We start from the raw sequence: 26,703 nt of genomic DNA on the forward strand, positions 1-26,703 counted from the left end.
TTGCGAAAGAAAGCTCTTTAATCCACTTGCATTGGGAAAAAGGAAAGAGCTAACAACAATAAATAACTATACGTGTTGCCGCAGTCGAACGGCGAAGACGCCAACTCTTGAGCATCAGTCATGTACACATATAGAACTTTTCAAAAGGCGTGTATGTACACATTCTCTACTTCGTAGATACCACAGTTTGTCATCAAGCTTTTGATGCGCATAACCTCTTCGTCAAACACACAAAAGTGGTGCCTTTTCCAACCAGGCTGTATACATACTATTCTCTCACAAACAGAAACATGTGTTAGTTGATCACATCACCGCAAGCACTGCTATATACACTGCTAGTCGCTTTGGTGCCAAAAGGCGTCTTGAGAAGCTACCGTTCCCCTATGCACATGTTGCGTGGGCACGCAAAAATTGAATAGCGAAGTAACTTGAAAGCCGTACATCTTGGGACAAACGTTTACGGATCACCATGGTGCCGCATGGCTGCATTGCAATGACATCCCATAGCAGCACACATGAGCGGATACACATGCTGAGAGATGGATAGAATAGCCAGTCACCCGTTTCGTATTGGATCTTTTCCATGGCAGCTGGCAGGGGACCTCTCCGATGAAGACCTGTGCCGTGTTCCGTGAACTAGCTTTTGCCCCAAGCTATACCTCAAGCGCAATTTTGAAAAAGAGCGATGTCTTACGAAATTAGTTCCACAATAAAATAATAGATGTAATTTGAAATGAGAAATTTTGAAGAAGCGCAAATACACGAGGTTGAGTACAAAATGTAAATTTACAACACTTGCAAGTGGTATACCTAAAGTAGTACTTTGGGTTTATGCGCTTAAACTTGTCAAGTCGATATTCTCCCTTGCATGATGTACACGGCCGAAAACCGCCATCAGAAGTGTCTTGTGCTATACAAGCGACGTGCTGTTATGCAGTCAGCAGTATATACTGGTTGGTTGGTACTTTGCTTGGCGGACTTAACAGCGCTGTACGCAGAACTACTTCGTGCGGTGGCACAGTACAATACTTCCGCCGTGTTCGTCGTTGGAAGAGAAAGAGTACTCAGTTGCACAGTACCCGTACAGATCTTGTAGCCGAAGCTATATGGCTACAGTGAACTCCGCTTAATGCATTACATTCTACGGCTACTACGCAGGCTGCTGCGCATTGCATGCTTGCACATTCACAAGTTAAAGTTAAAACACAGCAACACAGTGATTAACGCGACAAATAAATTATTTACACTGTACACTCTGCCGTGAAAGACGTACGTAAATGCAATACATGTACATATACCGAATTCTTAATACCCGGGACAATGCCCAACAAGTTAACCAACGTAATGATATTAGGCCGCATACCAACAAGACGTAATATGCTACACCAGAGCCGTGTTTCAATTGTGGTAGCGGGGAGGGGGGGGGGGGGCGCCCCGGGCACGGTGAATTCACCTCGGGACGGCTCCACGCAGCACAGTTACGTTTTGTCTTGCACGTCTTCTTACCCATGTGCTATAATAACCATCCCGCGCTGGCTAGTAGCTAAACCCACGTTATAACGAAGTCAAAGAGACCGGGAAAAAATTCGATTTAAACGGTAATTAGATAAAGGGCGAAGAGCCACAGGAACACCGACAGTGGCCTCAGAAGTGCGTGGAAACAGTGCCCAGGAGTGCTGAAAAAATATTGAAGCAACCTATCCTCGGTGGCGTGCACCTCGGTTACCTTCTTATTTGGACATTAAAAATAAATTCATAAATTAAAATTTTAATGGCATCTTTGGCCATTCTGTCAAATGCGTTAAAATGTGGCAGCTTTACATAGCCATGTATACCGATCCTGACCATTCGGGCACGGGCACGTGTTTCGATTTCATTGTAACTTCTTCCATAATTCTCTCCACAATTGTTACGGACGGACCTACGCGGCTATCGACGTTGGTTGACCCTATAAGGCTATCGTTTCAAAGAAACGTAAGCTGCATACACTGTGCGAGCACCGCCGGCTCATCCTTCACACTATATACAAGCGGGGTTGACTGACGGTACATCTACTTTAATCTGGGTTGAAGCGCATAGATTTCTGCCGGGAGTGCGTGACACTTCGAGTAAAACGAGCTAAAAAATAGTTGTCGTTATAAGCAGTGTTTACTGCAGCTTGTAGCAAATAGAGTTCCCATTGGTCGTGATTCAATATCTCGCTTTGGACCGTTTTCTAGCAGAGTTAGCTCCCTGTGAGTGGCAACGAATAGAGTGTATTGTCATCCAGCAGGAGAACTACCTATGGCAACGAATAGAAGTAGAGCGTTGAATGGTCTGTTGGCCCTTTGATATTTTTTTCTTTTTATAGTTACGAATTATGTGCCTGTGCATTTGGACTTGACTACAACGGTGACAAGCATAGTCTGTTTTCTTTTTCTTCTTCTTTGCTTTTTTTCTGTGTGGAGCAGGTCTAGGGCAACAAACATATATATGTCCTTGAATAGTAGAAAATCCAGCGATCCGGTAAAAGCAAGTTTGAAGCAGGAGCCTCGGATCGGGAGCCACTGCTATTTAGAACATGTACTGTTGTTCTACTGCTTCTTCTATATACCAGAAGGACAGGCTCATGTTGTCACGTTGTACGAAATATCGGCGCGGCCCCCGACCTGGGGCTCCTGCTTCAATGAAATGTATGTCCTGTCATGCACTGTCAAATGCACCCGCTGGAGAGTCTCACAGTCCACTGTCGCAGCAAGCAGGTGCCAGAAAATGCGACGACGCGCATTCCGCTGCCTGCGCAGCAGACAGTGTCTGCGATTCTGTCCGCCAGATCACATATGCGGCGGCACCGTCTTTTTTCATCCGGGTAAACTCTCGTTCTCATAGTTCTCGTGTGAACGGTGTCTTCATCAGCAATATACGATCGTCCTTCGGCACTCGGAATCCAATCACGGCACTCGCACACTGGAACAGCTATCACATCATGAACCAGGAGAGGTTCAGCGTATTACGTCCTGAACACCCGTTTGCAACTTTGAGAGGCTGTTCACTTCACTCATCCGACGATTCGTCGTCGGAATCCGACGAAGTGGGAGGACTGACGTGAACGACAAGGTGGTTGGAAGAGAGGGATTCAAGTTCTTTGCAAACGTCTTCGTTCAGCGGGTTCTCTTCAAGGTGAACCTCACGTAGCGATTGTACAGATCGCAACCGGGGAGCTTCCACATCTGTGTTGAAAGGAAACGAGGGTTACCGTACTGGAACGCACGATGGTTCTTGTACAGCTTTACCTGATATGTAGTTTCTTCTTGCGTCGAGGAACATCAGCTTGGACAGGCGGAAGATGACCCAGGGCATGGACATGTAGTCGTTGTACGAGATGTCCAGCTTTCGCAGTTCCGGCAGTTCCTTGAGTTCCTCGGGCAGAGAACTTAGGCGGTTGTGGGCAAGGTTCAGCTCTGCAGGAAAACATTGCAAGGCCCACGTATGTATAGCGCGTACGTATTTTTTTATATCTCCTTGTAACATTCGAAGGACATCTGTAGACAGACCTGTGATGTATGAGAACTTGAGCGGAAGCTTAGGCGGGATCTTGCGCAGCACGTTGCTGGAGAGATCACAGGCACGTACCACGGTGTTTCTCATCAGATGGTATACAGCATCAGGAACGGACATCAACTGGCATTCAGACAGGTCTAAAGGGAAAAAAAAGAAGAGTGTAGGTTAGTTTTAAGATGGTTCAAGAACAAACGTGTGAGGTGAATCTCTGCATATGCTAGCTAGCTTGCAACTTACACTACGAAGGGTTTGCGATGGAAATTACTAGGGCCCGTACAGCTAACACGACTGGCCCATTAACTTTCACGGAGGACACCCGCAAAAATCAAAGCCGAATAACATGAAGCCGATTTTAAAAGCAACCACTTTGGGAGACCTCTCGACTCGCTGTGATCGCACCTATCCAAAATTCTTAAAGTATGGTATGCAGGCGACCGAAACCAGAAAAATTGCGGTGCGTGCTCCTGCGGTCGCTTTTTACGTTTGCCGGCTCCGGCGTGAGGGTACCGCGGTGGTTGCTGTTTTTGCCTGCTTGAATTTGCCTGCACTGACACTCTGAGAGAGTGGTGGTTCTTGCGAGACACGGACGTGGAGTGAGGTAGAAGCTCGCGAATAATCATATTCGCGAAAGCCAAACCTGCGAAAGTCAAGGACCGACTATAGTTTCCTAGAAACTATCTATCGGCCGTGGTCACTTTCGCCGCATCTGTTTGACCTATGCAGCCCGGGTCCGGTACATACGAATGGCGCTTACATAGCCTTCTCGCCGTCCCCGACTAGAAGTAAGTGTGCTCATAATTCTAGGAACATAATATCGTTGCCAACGACATTGGCACAGACCGCCGTGTAAGTGGATATGTTTAGTTAGCGACCATGGCTCTGGACTGTCTTTCTTAATGCCTCCGTCTTTGCGCGTCGCTCGCCAGTTTCCGTGGTATATCAGGAGCCTCTCTTAGGAAACAAACATTGCTTCAGAATCCTCGGGCAATCCTTCAAAGAAACCCCGCCAGCCATCCGGCAAGCGCTATGACGCAACGCGCGAAAGCGTGGTGCGCAGTTGAACGCAATGCCAGTTTCACTTTTTTCCCATCTGCGTTGCGTGCACGAGACCTTCTCCTACTATTTTAGCACTTGGACTTTACGCAAGTTCCGCGTGTTGCAACCCGAGTGGAAGCCCTCAACGACGCCGGTGGACGGCTGCAAGAAGCTTGCCAAGTTTCCTACGCAATGACGATCTGCGGAGGTTGAACCCGTGCCCAAGCCATTACCTCTGTGTAATAACGGGTTTGTTCAGCTTTTGCAATGCTTGGAGCACGCGTTCATTTGTAACGTACACCTGGGTGTCACGTGAGAATGACACAACAGGGTAATGCCGTGAAGGTAAAAATATATTTCATTGGCACACATACATACACTCACAGGAAACAAAAACAAAGAGTAAATGCAGAGTAGCCGTGACGTTTACTTTTTTACTCCTTTTTGCTCGTCTTTACTCCGATCACCCCGACGAGCATTAATGAATGTCGGCAGAGTTGCCCCTGAAGTCGGCCCAGGACGCATACCAAATTACCAACCCCCCTGTCCCCCAATCCTTCCTGCTGTCCTCTCTCCATCTGTCCACGTCGGTACGCCGCTCATAGCCACCGTTGCTTCGCGGCGCTAACACGGAATTCAAAAAAAAAAACGAGCATTAAAGATGCTCTAAGAGAGTGTAACCGTTACTCTGCTCTTACGCTGCTCTTGTCGGATATGCCATACTTTCCTCTTCGACTCTTTTGAGATTCCCTTCCCTGTAGTCCTGTGACATCGAAATTTTCTATAGACTGCAATTTATTAGAGGGTTAATTGTTCTTGTAGAAATGCAACATCATTTCTTCCAAGTCGCTTCTTCCAGGACAACGTTGTCTGTTTCTTCAAAATTGGTCAAGTATTATATGGTGCTTCTCTGTTTTCCACTGCCACCCACGTAAAAGTAATTTGGCATACTTTTTCCTCGGGGTCTAGAGAGCCTATATGTGCTTCCTGACTTTATACCGCAACCTATAGACAGGTGTTGCTAACACCGTAGAAGAATGTTTCGCAAAGACAAAATCTCTGCGCCGACGCTGAAGCGTGTCTGCTGAAGAGACCCAGTCAGGACAAAACAGCCATCCGCAGATGGGATAGATAACAGCTTTCATAAATAAACACGCAAGTGTATGTGTATGTTGAGTCCAGAGTGCCCATCAATAAAAAGCGCATGCCACTCAGACTGCCAGAGGGACCCTCCTCACAAAGCCGCAACAATGTATCAAAAAGATAAATATGAACAGTATAGACTGTTACTACTTTTGTATAACACGATTTAACAATTTATTTTTAACCGCCTGCATTGACCAACTTTTAATTTGTCTTGTACTCCTCACCCAATCGGCAATTTGTCATATAGGAAAATTTGAAGTGGAATGTCGTGAAGAAACAGAAGCACCCCTGCCTCCGCCTCCCCGCTTGTTGCTCTTTGCGACTGGTCGTCGTGCTCACTGTCCTTCTGACGAGAGCGGTGCTCCCATTGGATAACCGAAGTCACGAGAACCGAAACTAACCGAAGTCATGAGAAGTCAACACTGTCACAAGGCTCACTCTCTTGTGAGTATACCATAACCATGATGCAAGAGTAGAACGTATTGCGTCATGAGGACTGCCAAACGCTGCGTGGCATTAAACTGTAGGGCTGGGGACATGGCACATGGACGTTGGTCAGTCGCGAGAAACTTTCTTTATGCTCCGCGCTACGACTACCTACCTCTGAGGCCAGTTCATTTGCTATAACGTTGCAAATGTGCTATAACGAAGAGCTATATTCGTTTTATTCTTTTCCCACTGCATCATCATTACTTATTTGTTGTTGTTTGTTTCATTGTAGCTTGGCGCCATTTGTATCGTTTATCTCACATTCAAGCAGACCGTAGACGTGTTTACTTCGCAAGATATTGCGTCTGTGCATGAAATGTGCATGTACACGCACCACGGTCTCAAGTACTGCAGATTTGCAGTTCAGATTGTTGTGTTTTTGCCGCCAAAGAGCTCCGAATACGCATTGAAAGGTGGCATTATGACATGCGTAGCAGGGCCAGTAACAGCACGGCAACACCTGGTGTCGTCATCCTCCCTCCACACACACATACATCACGTGATGTGTTGCATGTTGGCATCATGTCGTCATCATGCTCAGTCTTTGTGAAGCTATCACCAATCGTTGCTCGATTTCGAAGCAAAGGTAGGCTACACGCAGAACTTTAGCACCCTTTGATGTGTTCTAGTAAACAGCGGAACGTGTTGACTTGCGGACTTTTAATAACAGACGACAACGGCCAATGGGGGCCGTCTTATCTACGTGGGTCCTCCTGCACTGAATCCTCCGTTTCATATGTATATGAAGTTGCCATCTTCAATTGAAAATAAACTTCAACTTTAGAACACTACTGCCCTATGCTCCATATCAATGTCTGCGCTACCCAACCTGTCTGCAAACAAGTCCGCGTCGTCGCTACACACCTATAGAATGATGATACCAGTATCTTGGGTACCCAAGCAGCCCACTGTATGACAATGTACGATCGCATTGCGGGTAGTATAGCATGTGTGTTCTTGAGACACACGAGGAGAAACAAGAGGTGAAACTTGATAACCGCATTCGCAAATTTCCAGTCCATCACTGAGAGTCTTCTGAAATGTTTACTGAATTTTGTGACTTTTCACATATTTCGCAACGCTCGGTTATGTCAGTCTCTACCAGTTTGTGACTAAAGTTACGAAGAAAGCAAATGCAAAAAGCACGTTATGCACAGGGGTACAGTCACTAAATAGGGTACGGGGGTACGACACTCACCTAGGTTGCTGTTTTCAGTCGCATCGGTGCAGCGGTGGACAACCTTGACAACAGCCTTTCCAGCACTCCCAGCAATGTCCACTTGCGGCATGGCGCTTCAAATATGTTAAACTACCAACAAGAACAAAGACACTCCTGAACGGAGCACAAAACAACGTGGTTCCTCGGCGGGAAAACTCCGGCTCTTCTGTTGAGGTACGCTCAGTTCAGAGTCTAGCACAAATCTACGCAAGCGTTGGCCCGGGCCCTAAATATAAACCCGAAATCAGCTGACCTCGGCTCCTAGCCAACGACGAAACCGCTGCCTTTGATGCTTTCTTTTCCCCCCATTTAACAACAACAACAAGGCGGACAGCTGTCTGTCGCTGTCCTGGCACTTGTGACGCTGTTTCGAGGGAAAATTTCGTTACCGTGCGACTTTTTGTTTTGAGTCTCGTGACGAATTTCGAGGGGTGCACGTGAGTTCAGTGATTGTAGCAACGGTGTGAGCACACACGAGCGGGCCCCTTGGTGTGTAGGAGTTATGCTGTCGTTAGAGGTCGTCTATATGTTGTACGAGGGACAGAGCAGTGTTTCCAAAATTCGTCAGTATGGGAATTTTAACTTTCCCGTATACCGCTCCGGAATTACAGTTATAAAGGCATGGAAGGAAGGTATACCAATTGGCTATGAATATGCTATTTTGTTGTTCATTTATTGGGAGAAGCACACTTTTTTTTACTTTACGTGCACCACGGCTATGGGGTTTCTTGATGCGATATGTTCTCAGGAAACAAATGTGGTATCAGTATGTTCCGATTTTCATACTAACATCAAGAGGTAGTAATGGAATCGAAACCTTGTTTTTCCCGCCTCTCGATCATACGAGCTTAGGTGCTTTGATTAGTACGTGTTCAGGTGCAGTAGCTAGCAGGTTTCTCATTCATGCATTCCGATGTTTATGGGAAAAAAATGACCTCGAAGTATGTGACGGGGAAATTGGTCTTGAGACTGTCTACTAGACGGACGCCTATTGCGCTGCTGTGAGGTGACCATCTTTCCATTCTTCGACGCTGAATGGCAACCTCTGGCCTCGCGCCAGTGTTGGCAACTCATTCCTCCCGCGTTTGTGCTTGCAAGAGTTGATCTTTCGCTCGCTTTCCGGAAGTCACGAAATATTTCTCGTCAGGATGCAGCGTTAATTCATCGCATGCGACTCAGTGTCGCTTTCACTGCTCAGTTGCGTCATCGCTTGCTACAAGTGGAGTCTTCAAGCTGCCCTTACTGTGCTGACTTAGAAGGTCTGGAACACATTCTGCTCCATGGCCCCACACTATATAGTACCAAGCTTTCAAGACAAGGCAGTATCTTCAAATTAGTAGTTAGACTCTCGCCCTCTCTCTCTTTACCTTTTTAACCCCCCGCCCTCTCTCCACCCCCTCTTCACGCTTGGTGAAACGTGCCGTACAACAGACAGCTCACTCAGTTTTCTCCTGCGCCACTCCACTCCAGTCTCGCCCTCTCCAAAACCAGCTTACCAACGCCATACGCTAAAATCATTGTTTATCTTTTTGGACACTATAGGGCCATCGGTCATCGCTTTGAGGCTGGCCAGTATATTTTCACAAAATTACAGGGAGCAATGTGGCCGACTATCACCTGTCACGATGAAAACACCCTACTCATCATCATCATCATCATCATGCAAATTGTTATCGTTTATGATAATCGAAACTCATGTGCTCCAATGGACTGCAAACAGCTGGAGATTGTCCCAGGCTTCGAGTCCTAGTTTTGACACACAGTGGAGCTTCAGTAAATTTTGAATATTCGTCTGCTCCCAACCCCAGCGCCTCTATAGGAGGGAAGTATCGTCGGATTGCTACAGGCTCTATAGCTTTAGAGTGCTACATTGTTAAAAAGAAAACAGTTAAAAAGTTATGACATTATTTCATTGCCCGCATCACCACCAGCAATGGGGTAGAGTATCGCCCCTGGCGATGAAACTCCCCATTCATCATCTTGTAATAAAGTTGTTCTGTTTATGACAACGGGAGTTCGCAACATTTTTATTCGGGTAGGGTCCCATGTCATTTCGGGCGACGCAACTAATGGGATATATGAAATTGAAATTACATAATAGGTAGCCAGTGTGAAGCCAAATATATGCATGCATTGTTGGCTATCGCAACATGGAAAGTTGCGACAGGGCGGTATAGCTATGTCATCGAAATAACCCCAGGTGTTCCAAATTATCGGCAGTCCTGTACCCGGCCTGCCGCGGCGCGTGCAGCATGTCGTCACACAAATAAGCCGATTGACCCTATGCGTACAATTATATGCGTTATTTTTCCCGCGAAAAAAAAAAAACGCATAGTTTCCCGCTTTTTAGCGCGGAATTCAGAATTTTTTTTTTACTGCCGGGAATCTCCTCTCATTACGCTTTCCTCCTGGTTGCTTTGCATTGAAAGAGTTGCTACGACGTGATATGCGTGTCGCATTCTGAGGGTACTTTTCCTATGTATATCAGCTGGTTGTGCAAGAGTGAGGTCGGCAAACTTTCGAAACTGTTTGTTTCCGCTGGGCCATCAGCACTGTGATCTAAACATAGACCGTCCACGGTGGAGAGGGGGGCAAAAGCGCTATAAAAAATGCTGCGCTCTCTCAGCTGTCCTTTCCCTCTCTGTGGAAAGGGAAGAGACGTCATTTCTAACGTGAAGCGCTAGCGTGTGTTTTTCCTGGAGATGATTATCCGGCGGTGATAGTGGCGCATGTCAGTTGTGACAACCCCCTGTATATTATATTTAAGCTGCTCCAAACCCGGGTTTTGCGTAGTAGCCGGAAATGTTGAAGTTTGGAAATTTCCTAGTTGCTTTACGGTGCATCACAGAAGGATCGCCCCCACCCCTTGTGTCCCACTCCTTTTGGTTGCCCTCCCTACGCCCCTCATATAATCACAGTCGCTTCGCAGCGCTAACAAGGCCTATAAAACAGAAGCATCATGACAAACCGCTGACACGATTGGCGGACACAGCGGACGAATGGTGACTGACACAATGCTGGCACAGTGCATTTACGCGGTGCCAGGATAATATTTGGGGATAGACTTGCACGTGTGGTGACTCAGTCTATATTTGTGTGACGACACGCTGCACGTGCGGCGGGGTAGGACTGCGGATAGTTTCTATACCACTTGAGTTCTGCAACGTGCACTGGAAGGCTCCGACAGACGGTACTGGAAACAAGGTCTGCCTTCTCCAAAATGCTACCGTGATGCACACTTCGATTCCTCTTGCTTGTTCCTTTTCAGCCTTCAGAGTGGCAAGTGGCAACCACTAGCTCCACCCATGTCCGGTACAGCCGTATTGAAAGCTGAAAAATCAGCCGCAACAGATAAAACGTACCGGTTTTGCTTCAATGTGCTTTAGTTGTTTAACTTGAACGTTCATTTGGGCAACGATATGTTTATTATTTCTTAAAACGACCCCACAAATATTGACTCCTAAGCGCATAGGGTATATGTGCGATTGAAGACATATAGCGTCACACGCGTGGTGATGCCAGAGCCCAGAGAGAGGCGTGGCTGTCACGTGGTCTAAGAGACTTCTAATTTACAGGAGAGAGTGGGGTAAGAGGATACATGCCTGTCGTTGGGGGAAAGTGTGTTGTGGCGAGAAAGTTGCGGCATTACTTGCGGATGCAATGAGCAAATCCTATGGAATAACCCCAGAGGGAGGACGTATTCAGCGTTTAAACAGAGTTTTACGGAAACGTGAGCACCCTCCGGTTCCGACTCCGTATCGCTGTCATCCAATCACAGCGCAGCCAGCTGAGTGGGAGGGAAGCTGCACGACCTACTCTATACTAGAGTCCTGGACAAATGGCAGTCGCCTATGGGAGAGCCGGGTCATGGGCGGCTAGTGGCCGCTGCAAGCGCCACATATCATTATTTGGGAGAGGAAATGACATGTGCACTACTATCATCATTACCACCGTCGTTCGTCTGCTACACAGGGCTACAGGGCTGTTGGTAAGCAAGCGGTACCCTCTTCCGTACCTCTTCGTCGTTGTCAACACAGCCCACCATACATTGCCGCTGTTTCGACAAATCACGTTGTAACAAATAGTGCTACCTAGCGCCAAATCCCATAGCGAAGCGGCGATTGCAAGAACTACTACCCCGGGGCTGGGAGCTTTGTGGATGTCCAGAGTATATACGCTTTACGGCTACGGGGAGTCCCTTTCCGAATCCGTCTCGTGAAACCAATCGTTGCATCCAAGTGACCGCTGCTTGGGAACCTGTCGAATTGCATGCAAGCGCTTCGCGGTGAACGATGATTTAGTTCTTATTCGCGAAATGACTGAAATTAATCCAAACGCGGCAACTACGCGGGGGTCGCAATGGTCCTTTTTCACAATGGCCTATGTGCATGCGCCCGACCTTGAGGCACCGGAGAGGATTATCTCCGTCTTCACTAGATGGCGCACTATGGGGACGACAGAAGTGGGGACCAGTGGGGAGACCGCACGAATGGCGCGACCTTGTCGGCCCCACTCCGGACCGGTTTTGGTCCTTTGTGCTATCCACGTGGATTTGTTTTGACGCGCGCCGGGCATGGTTCGTTGGAGAGCCACTAGGATACGACGCGTGTGTGAGAAAGCAGAGAGTGTGAAAAAGGTCCGTACACAGCCGTTTGGCTCTGGGTCCATAGACACAATACGAAACATATAACGTACACATTCAAGCCCTTCCCTGACTGGTATAACGGGTTGCCATGACCGCGCAGTCGGAGTCCATGGAGCGGCGCCCGTTTCACTAAAACACATTGGAAAGGGTTCCGTATGACCGTATCCCGGTCGCAAGACGTGGAGATGTGTAGACGCAAGGCGTTAACTATTCTTCAAAACGCCCTAATAGAGAGTCTTAGTTGATTCGTTCGCTATTGCCTCTCCGTACGCAAGGGATAGCGTGGTGGTTCTGCGCAATGCACGAAGCTCTCTTTATGTTTTGCGCGTGCGCAGGGTCACCAACGCTATCCTTTACGTACGCAAAGGCGATAGCGTACGATGCACCAATACTCTCAATAGAGAGTTTTCGCAGACCGTTGATAACATGACTTGCGTCGAACCGTATCAACCGGAACCAATCAGTGGATAAAATTCTGAGTCACGCACGAGTGCGATTGGTTGTGATAGGCACGATCACCTTACCAGCGCTATACTAAAACTCGCTAATGTTACCGCAAGGTCCACGTACCGTACGCATATACCTCTTCCCTCTCAGCGAATAAAGCTCGGTATATCTGCTGTTGGCAACATGCGCGCGGTTCATGCACATGTTCATGCATGCTTTGTTTTCTCCCATCATGGTAATCGAGGCTTTCACTTTTAAGAGGCCCCCCGTACCGCGAGCATTGAAGAACGCGTGGAACACTTCGGTGCTCAGCGGCCACGACCTGAATGAGGAGAACAAACGCCAAGCAGTGCTGGGGCACGCTGTCTGCCCTACGAGTGTCTGGATCGGTGCCATCGTGCCCTCTTCCGCCGGCATGATGAAATCTTTCCGAGAAGGCCGTATCTTAAATAAATCCGATGGCTTTTACGTCGGCATTAGGTGAAGCACCTTTCGTAGAACAACTGACGTGGCCTCGCAATGGGTGAGAGACTCTGGAACCTTTGCCGCAGCCGCCGCTACAAGCAATAACGTTTCGCTTTTTCGGGAAGTAATTAAGGTCACCTGCACCTTTTATGCAAGCTGGACTTGGTACAGAGAACGGTGCCTACATTTGTTGGAACGAGCGCAGAACGAATTACACGCGTGAACTTTCGCTACGTATATCCATATCATTACTTGTCCGCGTTTTTGCTGTCTTTGTTGTCAGATAGAAAAGGGGCTCTAAAGTGAAAAAACGTGAAATGAGAGATGCCGTTACCTCGACACCGACACAAAAGGAACGGGATTCGTACCGTTGCGTCGTTCCTCATTTATGATAGAGAGAGAGAGAGAGAAAAACACACACACACACGATGCAGACAGGCCTCTGATTGGTCTCCTCAAACAATCTTCAGCGATGATTGGACAAATCGTTTGAGGGGACCAATGAGAGCCCTCTCCGCGTTATCGGCCTTCTTGAGAGAGAGAGGGGCGAGAGAGAGATTCTCATAAATCGCGAACGACGCAAAGGATGAACACGTAGGTAGGTAGAAGGTGTGGTTTTTACTTCCGTAATTTCTTTTACAAGAGTTCATGGCGAGACCATAGGCGTTCCGTTCCTTTTGTGTCGATGTCAAGGTAACGACACCCCTTCATTCCACGACGAGAAATAGTTGCACTTTAGAGCCCCTTTACAGGAGCAAGGAAGTATAACATTTAGCATCGCTCGAAGCCCTTGCTTCACTCATTATTCAATCTATCAGAAGCTGACATGCACAATAATTTCACTGCACGGCGTCTTGTCACTGTACAATTGAATTTAGAAGATCGCCCTGAAAACGCAGCCAAGGATGGAACGGTGCGACCTTAGAGACCCGGCAAGGTTTCTGGCACGGCGTAATCAGGCCCGTGTGAATCACCATCATCGTGGGGAGCAGTCGTGAGGTTTAATTTCTCACGAAGCACAAATAAATCAAATCGCCCGGTACGGACACGGCAGGGCGCTACGTGCGGGGAACTCTCTACGTCACGGAGTGACGCCCGCGCTACCTGTGCTCTCTGAAGGAGTAGAGGGAAGTCTACAGGCTGTACGCATCAAATACCTCTCTGGCGCGCTACAGGTCAGCTAGAACCATCGTTCATGCGCACGAGTATATCTTATTTGCTGCGCCGTTCGCCGCAGCCAAGATCGAAGCACTATGGAAGGGTCCTTCGCTATTCCTTTAATAAGACGACCATGAAAAATGAAACGTCGAAGACACCATTTTATTGCTTTCTAGACTCATTTCCTCGTTACTCCATGCAGCACTGCCTACGGGTGTAAGAAAAATCGTCCCCGGAAAAAAACGTCCCCGCATGAAAAGTATCAAGAAAAGTACTTTTCGTCAAACGGCGCGTGCCCAGCTGTGGGTGGCCCCCCTCAACCGCATGGTGAATTGTCAAAAACAAGCCTAAACTGACCTAACGTCTGAAAACTAACCTGGGACCCGGTTCTAACCTAGGTTCCCACCGGGGCCGTTTTTTCCGGGGGACATTTTCTCCGGGGTTCGTTTTTTCCGGGGACGATTTTTCCGGATCCCACTGCCTGCACACGATAAATAAATCCGACAGCCACTACTCCAAACGTTGCTCTCCTCCCACTTCAAGATCAACCTTATAAGGTCCACACGCAGTCGTGATTCAAACGCAACGATGCTGTTGTCCATGTCCACGACGCAGGTTCTTTTACCTAAGCGTGCAAAACAACATAAGAGACAGCGCAACCATCAAGCTGTAGGATCCAGCGAGGACGGACGCCGCGCTGTTTCCAGTGATAAGTTCATCAACAACGATAAACTTCCATCCGACGTGAGGCGTTGTGTAACTCTGGTAGTAGACGACATCAGGGGTGCTGTCGTTGGGTGCCCAGGTGAGGATGGCTGGTTGGCCATCGTCGCACTGCAGCCGCAGAGAGTTTCGAAACTTGGGAAAACTCATGTACTCGTCCGCGGTGCGCGGATCGGAAGTGTTGTGCACCCAAGAGCAGAGGCGACCAGCTATGGACAGAGACAATGACATCGTGTAAAGATAGGTGGAAACGACTCTGGTAATATAGCACCATGTCTGTTGCATGGTATTATACTCCGGGTGGTAGTAATGTGACAGTAACGTATGGACACTTCGAATATTATAATGGTGCTCGATACATATAACGTCTGTCTTTGAATATAAAAGGATTATGCAAGCCAGCTGGTGTAAACTTAACGTAGGCAACAGCATATCCCAGTGTTTAGGGTGAAGACAAGGGTGAATAAGTTTGTCTGCCTTGTCCCCTTGTCTTCACCCCGAACACACGTCTGCCTTCTTCGTGGCTCTCCGTATGTCCCTCAGGAAACGCAATACGTTTTGGAACACCGTCTCTGTTGTTAGGGCTTTTCTCATCACGCAGCAGTGGTCACCTCTGTTGCCGTTGACACCGTCCCTGTCGCCAGGACCTCTCCATCTTCACGTCGGGGAAGATGTGAGGAAGACGTAGGGGGCACAACCTATACTGACCTCTATACTAAGTGACGCCAACCATTTAAACAGAAGTATAAGTACATGGACGTCCGGTGAACTAGTTATCATCAGCTAGCCTATGTACGGATACAGTGGCAGAGGCACGACACTACACCAGTGGAGAATCTTCCGAATAACCGAAAACGGACGCCTCTTACAGCATATAACTAGAAAGGAACACCAATTAAAAAACATGCATCAGCTAGTGTTCACCAGCGTTGCAAATCGCAGTTACAAGGTCCTATCCTAGCTAGGCTCAGCTGCTGCGAAAGCAGAGCAGACGATGTTATGTATACCTGGGCGTGACGTCACCGAGAACGTGACTTCTCTCCTCTACTCTGAGGAGTGCGCTACAGTGTAGTGTACTAGTACAGTATAGAATAGAGGTCAGTGGCACCACCGCGTCGTCATCATCATCATCGTCGTCGTCACAGTCATTGTCTCGTAGTTCTTCATATGTATACCTGAAGTGGGCTGAGGCCTTCCTCTTCTGTCTGTCTGCACGCCCGCGAAGATCTTGATGTCCTTAACCAGTACGAAAGTGTTACTGTCATTAAAAGTCGCAAGAACACAACAAACGGTGGGGGAACCCCCATAGTGAAAGTGACTGTTGTTACCTTCCTCTGCTCTTCTTCAAGGCTACCATATCCCCCAACAGGACTATCAGTGATGTAGAAAGGGTGGTAGTAACGGGCATTGTGCGGATTATTGCCTCCCTCAATCCTGAATGTGTAGGTTCGTCCTCTCTGAACGTACACTTGGGGAGCTAGTAGGCCGTTGATGTACCAGGACTCTCCTGGGCTGGGATAGCCTGTAAACAGATTACTACGAATAAGCCATCGAGCAGCAGACCGGCAACGTTAGGAGTTTGTAGGAGCAGGCGAAGGATAACTTTTTAGCTGATTTCCACCAGCTTCTTTCATGAACCATAACGGTTTTTAAATTCGACTTACCAGTCATTCCAACATATCCTTTCCAACCACCTGCAGGTCCTATTCTGGCAATGAATGTGTCTATAGACTTATCCTTGATGCGGAAGGGTCCCCAGGGTGTTGGTCGTAGTGACTTCTTTCCTTTGATGAAGTCGAAGCAGTTGTCGGCGGCCTTTTTGCGACCAAAATTTATCTTGACAGTACCTGGCGGTAACAAAATGTAAAATGCGATTCCATTCTACAACCGTTATTGCCTCGTATGTGTAACTTCAGTTCTTTTTGCACGTGCGCTGATATAGTACGACCCACGTAGTAAGATATATAAAAGTGAGAATGGAAGGCAAACCTTTAGGGTACGTGTGATGGAAAGTGGGCTCCTTCATGGAGTTGATTTTGCCTATGGCCCACACAAGGTAAGTGTCGCCCTCAGCATTGTACACTTGGTCTCCGTCGTCGTCTGCAAACAATAAGAACGCTCAGCAGCTGAATGTCCCTACTCCTTGAGCTCGTACGTTCTGAACATCATTGCATGCTTATTTTAAAGCGAAAAAAAAAATGCACAAGCAAAGCATCTCTATGCGTTGATCTGCACGTCAAAAACAATTGTGAAGCGGGACGCCCAAACTCATAGCCATTGTAACAACAGCCAATGCTAGCGAGTCACTACTAGCCAATGCTAGTCAATGCTAGCGAGTATACGAAAACGATACGATAACGGAAACTGTCAAATCAAAGCTCAGCAACGTGTCACTTCGAAGGAATAAGGCGATCGGCTTATCGTGTTTTCGGAACCGTTATCGTGAACACATTGCGATCTAGTGTATAAGATTTATCCCTCCAGCATAGAAAAATAATTCTGCGATGGACGGAATGGTTGCTCTTTCATCCAGCCACTATCAACACCATTCTCATAGTCTCGCCCCTACAGGGATTCTGAGCAGACCGTCCTCCGTCACACGTCCTCCAACAACACACGTCCTCTAAAGTGCCATGAGCTCGTTCTTACCGTAGTTTTCAAGGTTCCTCCTGTAGATAATGCTGGTGATGCCATCTACTCTGGTGAACGTCAGTATTTGATAGCTCTCTTTGCTGCCCACCTTGATGTCGGGGCAAACGCCTTTGTAGCGGCCTAATACGTTAGTGCACTGCATGAAAAGAATGCCATGTCATAGAGTTGTCCAAACAAGTCTCAAGTCCGCAGGGGTTCTTATGGCGGCTTCTGGAGAAATCTCAACTCTAGAGTCCATCGACCTCACGACGTTCGGCACTTACGAGGTGACGGTCTGTGATGTTATAGTCCACAGCGTTGGCGTAATGTCCATCGATGTAGCAGACGGCAGCATCCGCCCCTACCATCTGCGTGGCATTCGACGCACCGCTGATGCCGAACGCCATGTACTCCCCGTCCTCTGCGAGATTTCCTCGTCACACCGGCAAATGAGTGTCGTATAGCGAGACGGCACTTACGTATTTGGCCGATAAGTTCGAACGAGATGGCCCTGCCTTGAATCTCCCAACGGAGCTGCAACGTCGTATGGAGTTGCTCGCAGTTGGACAACCTAGACTCGTGTTTCTGTGAGATTGTAACGGACGTATAAGGACTATATTGCCTCGCAACTTGTACACTCTTAGGAAAAAAGGGTGGAGCAGCTACACCTTTCGGGAGGTAATATAGTTGTCGCACATGTTGTGCCTATAACGTTGCAAAGTTCTACCTGCCTTACTCTCAAAACAGAACTTCACAGCATAGCACGTTGTCCGCCAACTATTGCCACGAATGATAGGGTTATCGCTTCTCATTCGGTGAGCGAGGGGTGTGCGTATGCATTTTTATAAAGCAGTTTGGATATATGATAATTTCTTTTACCACCCTTTTACACCCTTTATCAGACGCTATGTTGACGTAGGTGGTAACTGTAGAAGTTACCACCTTTTCACACCCTTTTTTCTTAAAGTGTAGTATTACATCTTCACACCTACAATATAAGTGAACTGCGTCGGTGGAATATCTTGCCCGTGCGGGATGATCACTGAACCATAGTTCTCCCCTTTGGCAGCGTTCCAGACGCTCAGCCAGTCGATGTCGAACACCGTGGTCTTGCCCGGCAACGTCAAATCGATCGTTTTGTCTTCATACTTAGCCAGTGGCTCCACACTGCGAAAAAATCTATTCGCACATGCACGCTCACTAGCGGCCTGGTCATCTCGGGCGACGCGCTACTCACTAGCCTCTTTCGTTGGGGATCTTGTGTCCAGCACTGTTCGGCTGTGGCCCGTAGCCCACCCAGAAGTACGTGTCTGCAAGACGAAAGATTCATCATACTTATAGTACGCGCATATTGGGGAAAGTTGCTCCGTACCAGGTTGAGTCCCGTCGAAATTGAAGTCTGGGATACGAATGGTCTTGGAGTCCAGAATGACCACCGTGCCCGAGCGTACACCAGCGCCTCTTCGGGACAGTTCTGAAATCCTCCGGGGTGACGGAGGCTCGAATCCCTCGGGGAAGAAGATATCTCCGTAGTTGGCCTACAAATTGAAAATTTAACGGTGTTCTTTTCTAAAGGGCCAGTGCCGCTGATGCGGGTTAGCATTTGAACCGACATTCATAAACGGGAAAATGGACGCCTGGTGTGGAGCAAGCATCATTTTCTAGCATTTGAAACCGCGTACTGGCGGTACGGAATAGTAAATACGCTCGAAACAATATATTATTACTGTGTACTTGATGTGGACATCAGGGACGACGTGGTCCATGGCCGAATCCAGCCCACCAACGCTCTGCCCTAAAATTTTTGGACACCGTACGACTTGGGTCCTCACTGTGAGGTGAGTCATTATTCCATTTCACCACATTACCACCAGCAATGGGGTAAAGTATCGCCCCCTTGCGATGAAACTCCCCAATCATTATCATTAAAATAAAGTTGTTGTGGTTTCAGAGACGCTATCCTGCCCTTCATAACGTGAGTTCCGTTCAGGGATTTATCCAGACCCCCCCTACACCCCCCTAACACCCCCCAAATGTTCAGTGACACACCCTAACTTTTTCACCAGTGTACTCCCTACAGGGGGTGCCCTTGCGATTTCAGCTTTAGACACATGTCGGTAATGATATGTTAAACTGTAATGACGTAACTATAATGATGACCCCCCTCTCAATTTTTTCGAACACCCCTCCACGCTTGTGATTCTGGATAAACCACTGGTTCCGTTCATTGCTTAGTCAAGGGGGTGGTGGGGGCATGTAAATACCATTTTACATACATGTTCTCTCAGGTTCCAGATGGCCAACCAACGGATGCTAGTTATCTTCCTCTTGTCGGGCAGGTGCAAGTAAATGTCCCTGTCTGTGTACGGCTGCAATTTGTTTGTTCTGGAACAGAGTCACATTTGCTTTGACAACATCTTGCACATTTATCCACATGAGGCACAGGAATAGCCAAGGCCAAACGGTATAGAACTCACTTTCCCTCTTCGTCTGGCACGATAAATCCCACGTTGCTTGGTCTTACACTGGATCCAGCCCAGAAGAAAGCGTCTGCCAGAATTAAGACAGATTCATTTCATAGAAGCTTCAGCAACATCAACTACATGAAGTGACGATGAACGATGATATTTGCCACGTAGAAAGTTCAGAAATCAACGGCAATGCACACGCGCGTCCGTCGTGGCGATCCATGTCACATGGCGATGTGCACATATCCAGGGCCGGCGAGAGAAATTAGGGGCCCGCGGATGGACTCCGGATGGGTCCTGCTCGAGCCCCCCTCCTCACGTCTCCTGCGGTGCTAGCAGCCGTGGGGCCTAGGCTCGGGCGGGCCCCTGAAGAGGTCCGAGGCTCCAGTCCCTGCTGCCCCTCCCCCCCTCTCTCGCCGGCCCTGCACATATCAAAGGTAGCATGACGATTACCTTGACCAAGGCCGTCGTAGAAGAAGTTCCGTATAAGAATGGTGTACTCGTCAATGGCGTATACCTGTCCGGAGACCTGATGGGCATACGTATTCAGTTTGCCGATGTACAAGCCTTCATGGTGCTCGTTGTCCTCGCAGCTGCACAAACCTGCACAAAATGTTCCATGAGCACCTTCAGCTTTATACAACTGCGTTCACAGTGCCTGTTGATCCTCATCTTCATAACGGAGTAAGATGCACGAAAGCTTTTTTAATTAATATCAAGTCCCTTGGATCGCGTATCTGATACACTGACTTAAATTTTTAGATTTCGAACATTTGGATCGTTGTATTGATTGATTGATTGAGATATACTACAAAATATGTGAGAGTCGGACAAAGTCGGATCAGGCTACTCCAGTACTCGTGAACAGAAACGAAAGTGTAGAAAAACCAAACTCAAGATGTATGGACTAATGCATTTTTATGTATGTGTGTACTCCTATAGTTTTTTTCTATGCTGGTACACAAAGCGCGGTATGTCCAAAATGTTTTAGTTGACTGTACTTAGTACGTAAGCCGCTTCATAGAACACCACCACAGGGGATAAAGTATCCCAAGAAATCTTAATGAGTGACAAGCTGTCGTGCAGATTCTGCACTTTTTCCGTTGGACGTCATCAAGTGTATTTCACCTCATAAAGTGCACACTCTTTGGACAAAAGTTCATCACTCATTCAAATTTCATTAAATACTTCCTGCTCTACATTTTTATCCTAGTACTTCGTGCAGCTTCGTGAGCTCCTCTTCCTCTTATTCTTCACACAGCACCTGCGCAATGCTTCCCAAACTCTGCGAGTCTGCGACCCATCAAAAATATAAGGTATCCCGTCGCGATCCCCTCCCTCCTCTTGGAATGGGGTAGGGTCCTGCACTCAACGCAGGGAAACATCCCACATCATCATCATCCATTCATCTATGTTGTTGTTGTTGTTGTTCCCCTCCCTCCCCAACTTTTCGCGATGCCAAAAACTTTTCTTAACACACAAAATTGACGCTGAAAATTAATTTGACAGTTAACATAGCCAGAGTGAATCAACTATGCTAGAAACCACCGCAAAAAGTCAGAAAAAAAAAAAGAAGCGCATTCTAACAGGAAAGGCTGTTCCTCTTCAATAAAGTGAGCTTGTTTGATAGACCTCGGAGTCCGCTACCACCAGGTTTTTTAGAATAATGGGCACAGCATGGACTTAGGATATAATTTGCTGCTCCCCCCCTTTTTTTTTTTCAGGTTCCCAAGCCATTTCCCCACAGTTTAGGAAACACTGGGTCAGCTGACGCGACGGTGAAGAAACACAGTTGTGTTGCTATATGACACGTCTACCAGACTACAAGATGGTGACTGCCAGATGGAAATGGAGACATAACTCCGTAGCAGCAGAACGCCACAGCGCTGATTGACAAGAATACACAATAGTCTCGTCTCCTGGAAACACACCTGTTCGAGATGTTCCCCTTTTTTGACGTACAGTTAGCACTATTTTTAATCAGCATGCTTACTGAATTTTGCTCCAGCGATAAACGAACGCATTGAAACAGCCTCATTTGCTAACATTCTATCCACAGGATCCACAGGTTCACCACAGAACAGAACAGAACTTCACCACATAGCACGCTCCTAGCCAACCATAATCCCGAATGAGATTGTTCTCTCCACTGATTTGTTGAAAACGAGAGGCGTAAGCCTTGTTATGACACTTACGCAGTTACTTTAACTGTCGCAAAAAGGCGTACGGCTCACGTTTTCCACAAATCATTGATCGATTGACTGTTGGCCTTCAGGGTGTTATGTGGCGAAGATCTGTTTTCAGGGTGCAGACGGCGGCAACAACGAGTCGCGCAACAATCGACCACTGCCCTTGCTTTGTTTCCTTCCTCCCTCTCCCCCTCTTTCATTCGTTTCTCGATATGCTCTCGCAGTCGAAAGAGCACATTGGCACTTGCACCTCGCACGCACAAAAATAAGAAAGAAGTGGGTGTGGGCTGCCACTGCCGAGGAAGGACACAGCTGCGCGACTTTCCCAGCAAGGTCAGTTCACCCACTGAGTCGACGAACCAGTTCGTTCGGCGCTCCCCCACATGGGGCGACTTCTTTGCAACTAAACGCTGCAACGCTGAAATGCGAAACACCTGTGGAGCAACAACAACTTTTTTCGCAATCACTTATGCTGGATGACCCGCCAAGGACACTTTCTAAGATCACCGGGGAAGCTTTTAATACCGCGTGGGTCGCTCCATCGCCGGGCGCACCTTTCGTTTACAGGGCAGATTATGTGACGATATAACGTAATGCACAGAAGGGGCTATATACAGGGGTGCGAAGCAAGTATATGGCCATTAGCAATACCACACTGTGAAGATCTGTGGATTAGGTTTGGCTTCCAAGAGTGCCGCAACATTCCGCGACACGCTCCGCAAGGGGGACAGTTCTCTGCGTAGCTTCCCGGTTTCCCTCTCTCCCCCTGGAGCAACCTCATAGGTCCGACTTCCAAAATAATGGGGCAACATTTCAAAGTGAGGCGCACGTGGTTTCTTCTGTGTAACCATGCGGGTCTACGAATGCTCCCGCAATGCTGCTTTGTGAGTGGACAGGCACTTCGTCACGTGGTCTCTCCACACTCTACCCTTTTTCCTGTGCAAACCCGAACTGTCGAAGCGTACGTCGTCCATGCGTTATGACGCTATTTCCAACACCGGTTCTGCCTCTATACTCGTTTTTTCTTTTATTTATTTTTTATACCGATAGGCTTAAATGGAAATGGGTGACTGCCTATCTGAGAGACAGTAACCGCGTGCATATGTACCGACTGTCCCTATGTCTGTCTAGAGGAATGGGGTAGATGGACAACCTTTTTAACAAGGTGAACAGACACCAGGCTCTCGGCAATCGTCTCTGTTTTTGAGAATCGGCGGAAGAAAATGATCTTCCTGTTGTAAACGCGTTGAATATAAAGAACAGAGATACAGTTCAGGAGAACAGGGATACAGTTGTTGTAGAACGGCATCTGTAACTGAACAGGAAGTACTGTACAGATCTGGAGAGTATACCAGAAGATTGGGTAGGGGGATCAGTTGTATCGTTGCAGTTTAGACGAAAGGCGAACATGCAGTGGGAACAAGGAGCCCTATACGTAGTTCAAACAAAAATATAAAACGAGCGATGTGGTAAAACACGTTAGTCATCAATAATGAATTAGTACGTATGTAAGTGTACATCAGATCCTTTGTATACCCTTTAAGATTTCCTGTCATCAACAGGCCTCTCCACCCTGATTTGATTACCGGAATCCTCATCTCCATCATCATCTCTCATTACCCACAAATGGCACTGTGGCAGCGTCCAGCCTGCTGGCCGGCATCAGCCCCATCTCATCATCGTATCTTTATGTGTGTGCGTGCGTGTGTACATCGGAACCTTTCATATTTGTATTTGAGCTTGTAGACTCAGAATACTATGTCTACCTTCTTTTTTTTTTGCTGTGCAGTACATGAATCACGTAAAAAAAGAAATAATAAAAACGCATCCATATTACAAAGTGAACTTCGTTATAGCGAAGTATTTCGTTATATCTCTTTAAAGAGTGTCGTTATAGCGCGAAAGCCGTCTTCAGGAGACCTATTTCAGAGGACACCTCCAGGAAGTCTGGTTCTCGAGAAAATGCTGACGCGTTTGGTTTTAGCGAATGGCAACTCAGGGAGTTCCGTTTTTAGCGGTGTACTTGTTGCGGCAACATGGCTTCGGCATCTCCTTTCTGTCGCAAGATGAAATCGCTGGCAGGTGATTGCTCGCTTGAAGCACATCTGTTTCACCGTGTTATGCGGTCAGACAGGGTGTCAAGATTTCAGCATTAGGGCGCTGACGGTGCTGCTGCTAGAAGGCGTCGGAGATAGCGGTAGTAATGGTCAAAGAACTTATCGGGCGGGGTTTTCGTATGAGGTTTTGAAGTCAGATTGCTATATGTGGATAAATCTCGTTATGTGTACTCCGATCGAGTACAACACTGATTTTTGAGCTTGTTCCTACCGTAATGTCCCCAATCATGATCATAAATAAAAGTTGTTGCTGTTGTTGTTGTGTAAGTATGTAAACAAATCTGATCGAAAGTTATCGCAAAAACGCATATCATTATACCACCTACAAACTGAAACGACATGCCACGCGTAACCAAGTTTCAAGATCAGAACAGAACGCCACGAAATATCCCTCGGGACCAATCTTACGGAACTATCCTTATACAGTCTCTTTAAAACAGCTAGATTCCCGCACTCTCACTGTGACGAAATTGCTTGGTCCACGGTAAAGGTCCTTAGACCTTATACCCTCACTGTCAGGCTCATCATCATATTCTCACCAAATTACAGTGAGGGTATAGAGTACAGCTCGCCTGTCACGATAGAACACCCTGTCACCGTTTTCGTTATCGTCATCAAAATAAAGTTTTCAGATTTGAAGTTTTAATCAAGTTCAAAGCCCTCCGTGACCTTCGTCCGCTAAAAGGTTTTCGTTTGAGATCTTAAGAGTGGTCAAGTAGCGGTTCTTGATAAACGCAGGACCAGAAACGTTAACTATGTGTACGCTTGCAAGGTACCTACGTCACTGTGTCCCTCTTTCTGACGGCGTCTTCCGAGATCAACGAACACGTGTCGTCGCCAAAAAGGCCAATAGAAAGAAATAATACAGAAATCTCAACCACATGGCGATGAAACTCCCGAAACATCATCATAAAAGAAAGTTGTTGTTGTTGTTGTTCTCAACCACAAGTATGCCAGCTGTAAAATCACTTGTGGAGGAACCAATGGCACCCCTGCGCAGTACCAAACTATATACATTTCATGTTTAAGTGTTACATGTATGAAATATCCTTGTAGCTCAAATACCGTAACCGTAGGCTTGCCGCAGTATAATTTTCCAGCACTTATCAGTTTTTGTTTTTTATATTTGTCTTTTTTTAACGTTAACATAGGTGGCAATGCCTGTATCCAGTACCGTGCATATTATTAACAAAGCGTGTCACATAGAAAATAACACAAAATGATTACAAGCTGATGGATACAGCTGTCCTCCTGTCGGCAAATCACTTTATCTACATCGGAGCGTTTTTCATTACTCTAAGGAGAATGGAGCGCTTTACAAATGAACCGCTATGGGCGGTGACGTATGTGATACGCATACATGAATACGACGTTTATTCCACGTGCATACCTAATCAGGAATGTCATACTAGAAGCTGTCCAGCAAAGAGGTATTCCATAAGGTATACTCCATAGACGTGGTATAAAACACCGATGACCCGTTATTGCAGCGTGTAGTGAAAGGTCAACTTACCGAACAAGATCGCCAAAGCAAGTAACCGGAGCACATGTCCTCTCATCTTCTCCCAAAGGGTTGTGACAGTGGACATGATGTCTTTGCCGTCACATGACACAAGCCGGCCGTCACATGACACACCGAGTGTTATCCGCTTATTTCTAGGGTCAATCGCTGACCAACCGTTGAGTGCACGGGCCACGCAGCCGCATTGTGCACTGCAGATTTTTCCCCGTCAAAGGGCTGCTATCCAGGTCAGCCTACGTGAGCTGGCCTACATTCCGCCTTGCCGTTGAATCTCAAGGAAAGGGAATCTGGAAACCGGTCTCCGACTTTGCGCGCGGTCTTCGCGGCAAATTTGAATGGGGTGTTTATGTATTGTACGGGCATCTTTATTGATTTCACACAGGCCTATGACTACATCAACCGACATCAACCATAACCGCCTTAACTAATTAAGTATGGAATCGAAAGTGCGATCCTTGCACACCCCGCATCGCGTTGAACACATTGCGATATGCGAATACAAGCCTATGACGTTTTAGTGGCACTGTGGCAGTGGGCTTCTCTCTCTGCAGGCGAACCACACTTCTTCTGTTCACTTATATTAGTTACGGAAGCGTGTGTACGTTTTCCCAGTTCAGCATAAACACTATTGTTACCCCACCATTGACGAATAAAACTTTCCTCTCTTTTTTCTCTCTCTCTCTTTACAAACAAACAGACAAACAAACGAATAAAACTTATAAGAGGACAATGGGTGCCCAAAATCAAAACCGAAACTTTACGGCCTTTACTTTACTTCTGGCTTTCTCTCTCTCTCTCTTTTTTGCTCCTTGTGGCCAGACGTCAGATAGTTTCTGACTGTCATTGTCCAAAGTCTCTCAATATGTGCGAAGTACGTGTAATGCCAAAATAATTAGCATCAGTTCAATA

The 26,703-nt window shown here is 47.2% G+C and overlaps 2 protein-coding genes and 1 long non-coding RNA gene across 3 annotated transcripts; 1 reads left to right on the forward strand and 2 right to left on the reverse strand.

The window, feature by feature from the left end:
- On the reverse strand, window positions 1-7,688 carry LOC135368412 (leucine-rich repeat-containing protein 20-like). Its single transcript, XM_064601651.1, has 4 exons — window positions 7,409-7,688; window positions 3,534-3,677; window positions 3,273-3,440; window positions 1-3,209 (listed from the first exon to the last, which is right to left on the reverse strand). Exons 1-4 carry the CDS (start codon window positions 7,497-7,499, stop codon window positions 3,034-3,036), a joined length of 579 nt encoding a protein of 192 aa, XP_064457721.1. The 5' UTR covers window positions 7,500-7,688; the 3' UTR covers window positions 1-3,033.
- On the forward strand, window positions 7,368-21,999 carry LOC135368414 (uncharacterized). Its single transcript, XR_010414773.1, has 2 exons — window positions 7,368-7,603; window positions 21,691-21,999. It is a non-coding gene; the product is annotated as an uncharacterized LOC135368414 (long non-coding RNA).
- Window positions 14,286-26,057, reverse strand: LOC135368410 (protein Skeletor, isoforms B/C-like). Its single transcript, XM_064601649.1, has 15 exons — window positions 25,786-26,057; window positions 20,420-20,569; window positions 19,976-20,048; window positions 19,775-19,883; window positions 18,871-19,036; window positions 18,736-18,808; window positions 18,491-18,665; window positions 17,978-18,083; window positions 17,783-17,919; window positions 17,517-17,655; window positions 16,857-16,967; window positions 16,532-16,714; window positions 16,196-16,389; window positions 16,043-16,103; window positions 14,286-15,076 (listed from the first exon to the last, which is right to left on the reverse strand). The coding sequence occupies exons 1-15, from the start codon at window positions 25,859-25,861 to the stop codon at window positions 14,766-14,768; spliced, it is 2,064 nt and encodes a 687-aa protein (XP_064457719.1). The 5' UTR covers window positions 25,862-26,057; the 3' UTR covers window positions 14,286-14,765.
- Between the last annotated feature and the right edge of the window lie 646 nt (window positions 26,058-26,703).

Source organism: Ornithodoros turicata, chromosome 9 (genome assembly GCF_037126465.1).
Source record: "Ornithodoros turicata isolate Travis chromosome 9, ASM3712646v1, whole genome shotgun sequence".
Classification (NCBI taxonomy): Eukaryota; Metazoa; Arthropoda; class Arachnida; order Ixodida; family Argasidae; genus Ornithodoros; species Ornithodoros turicata.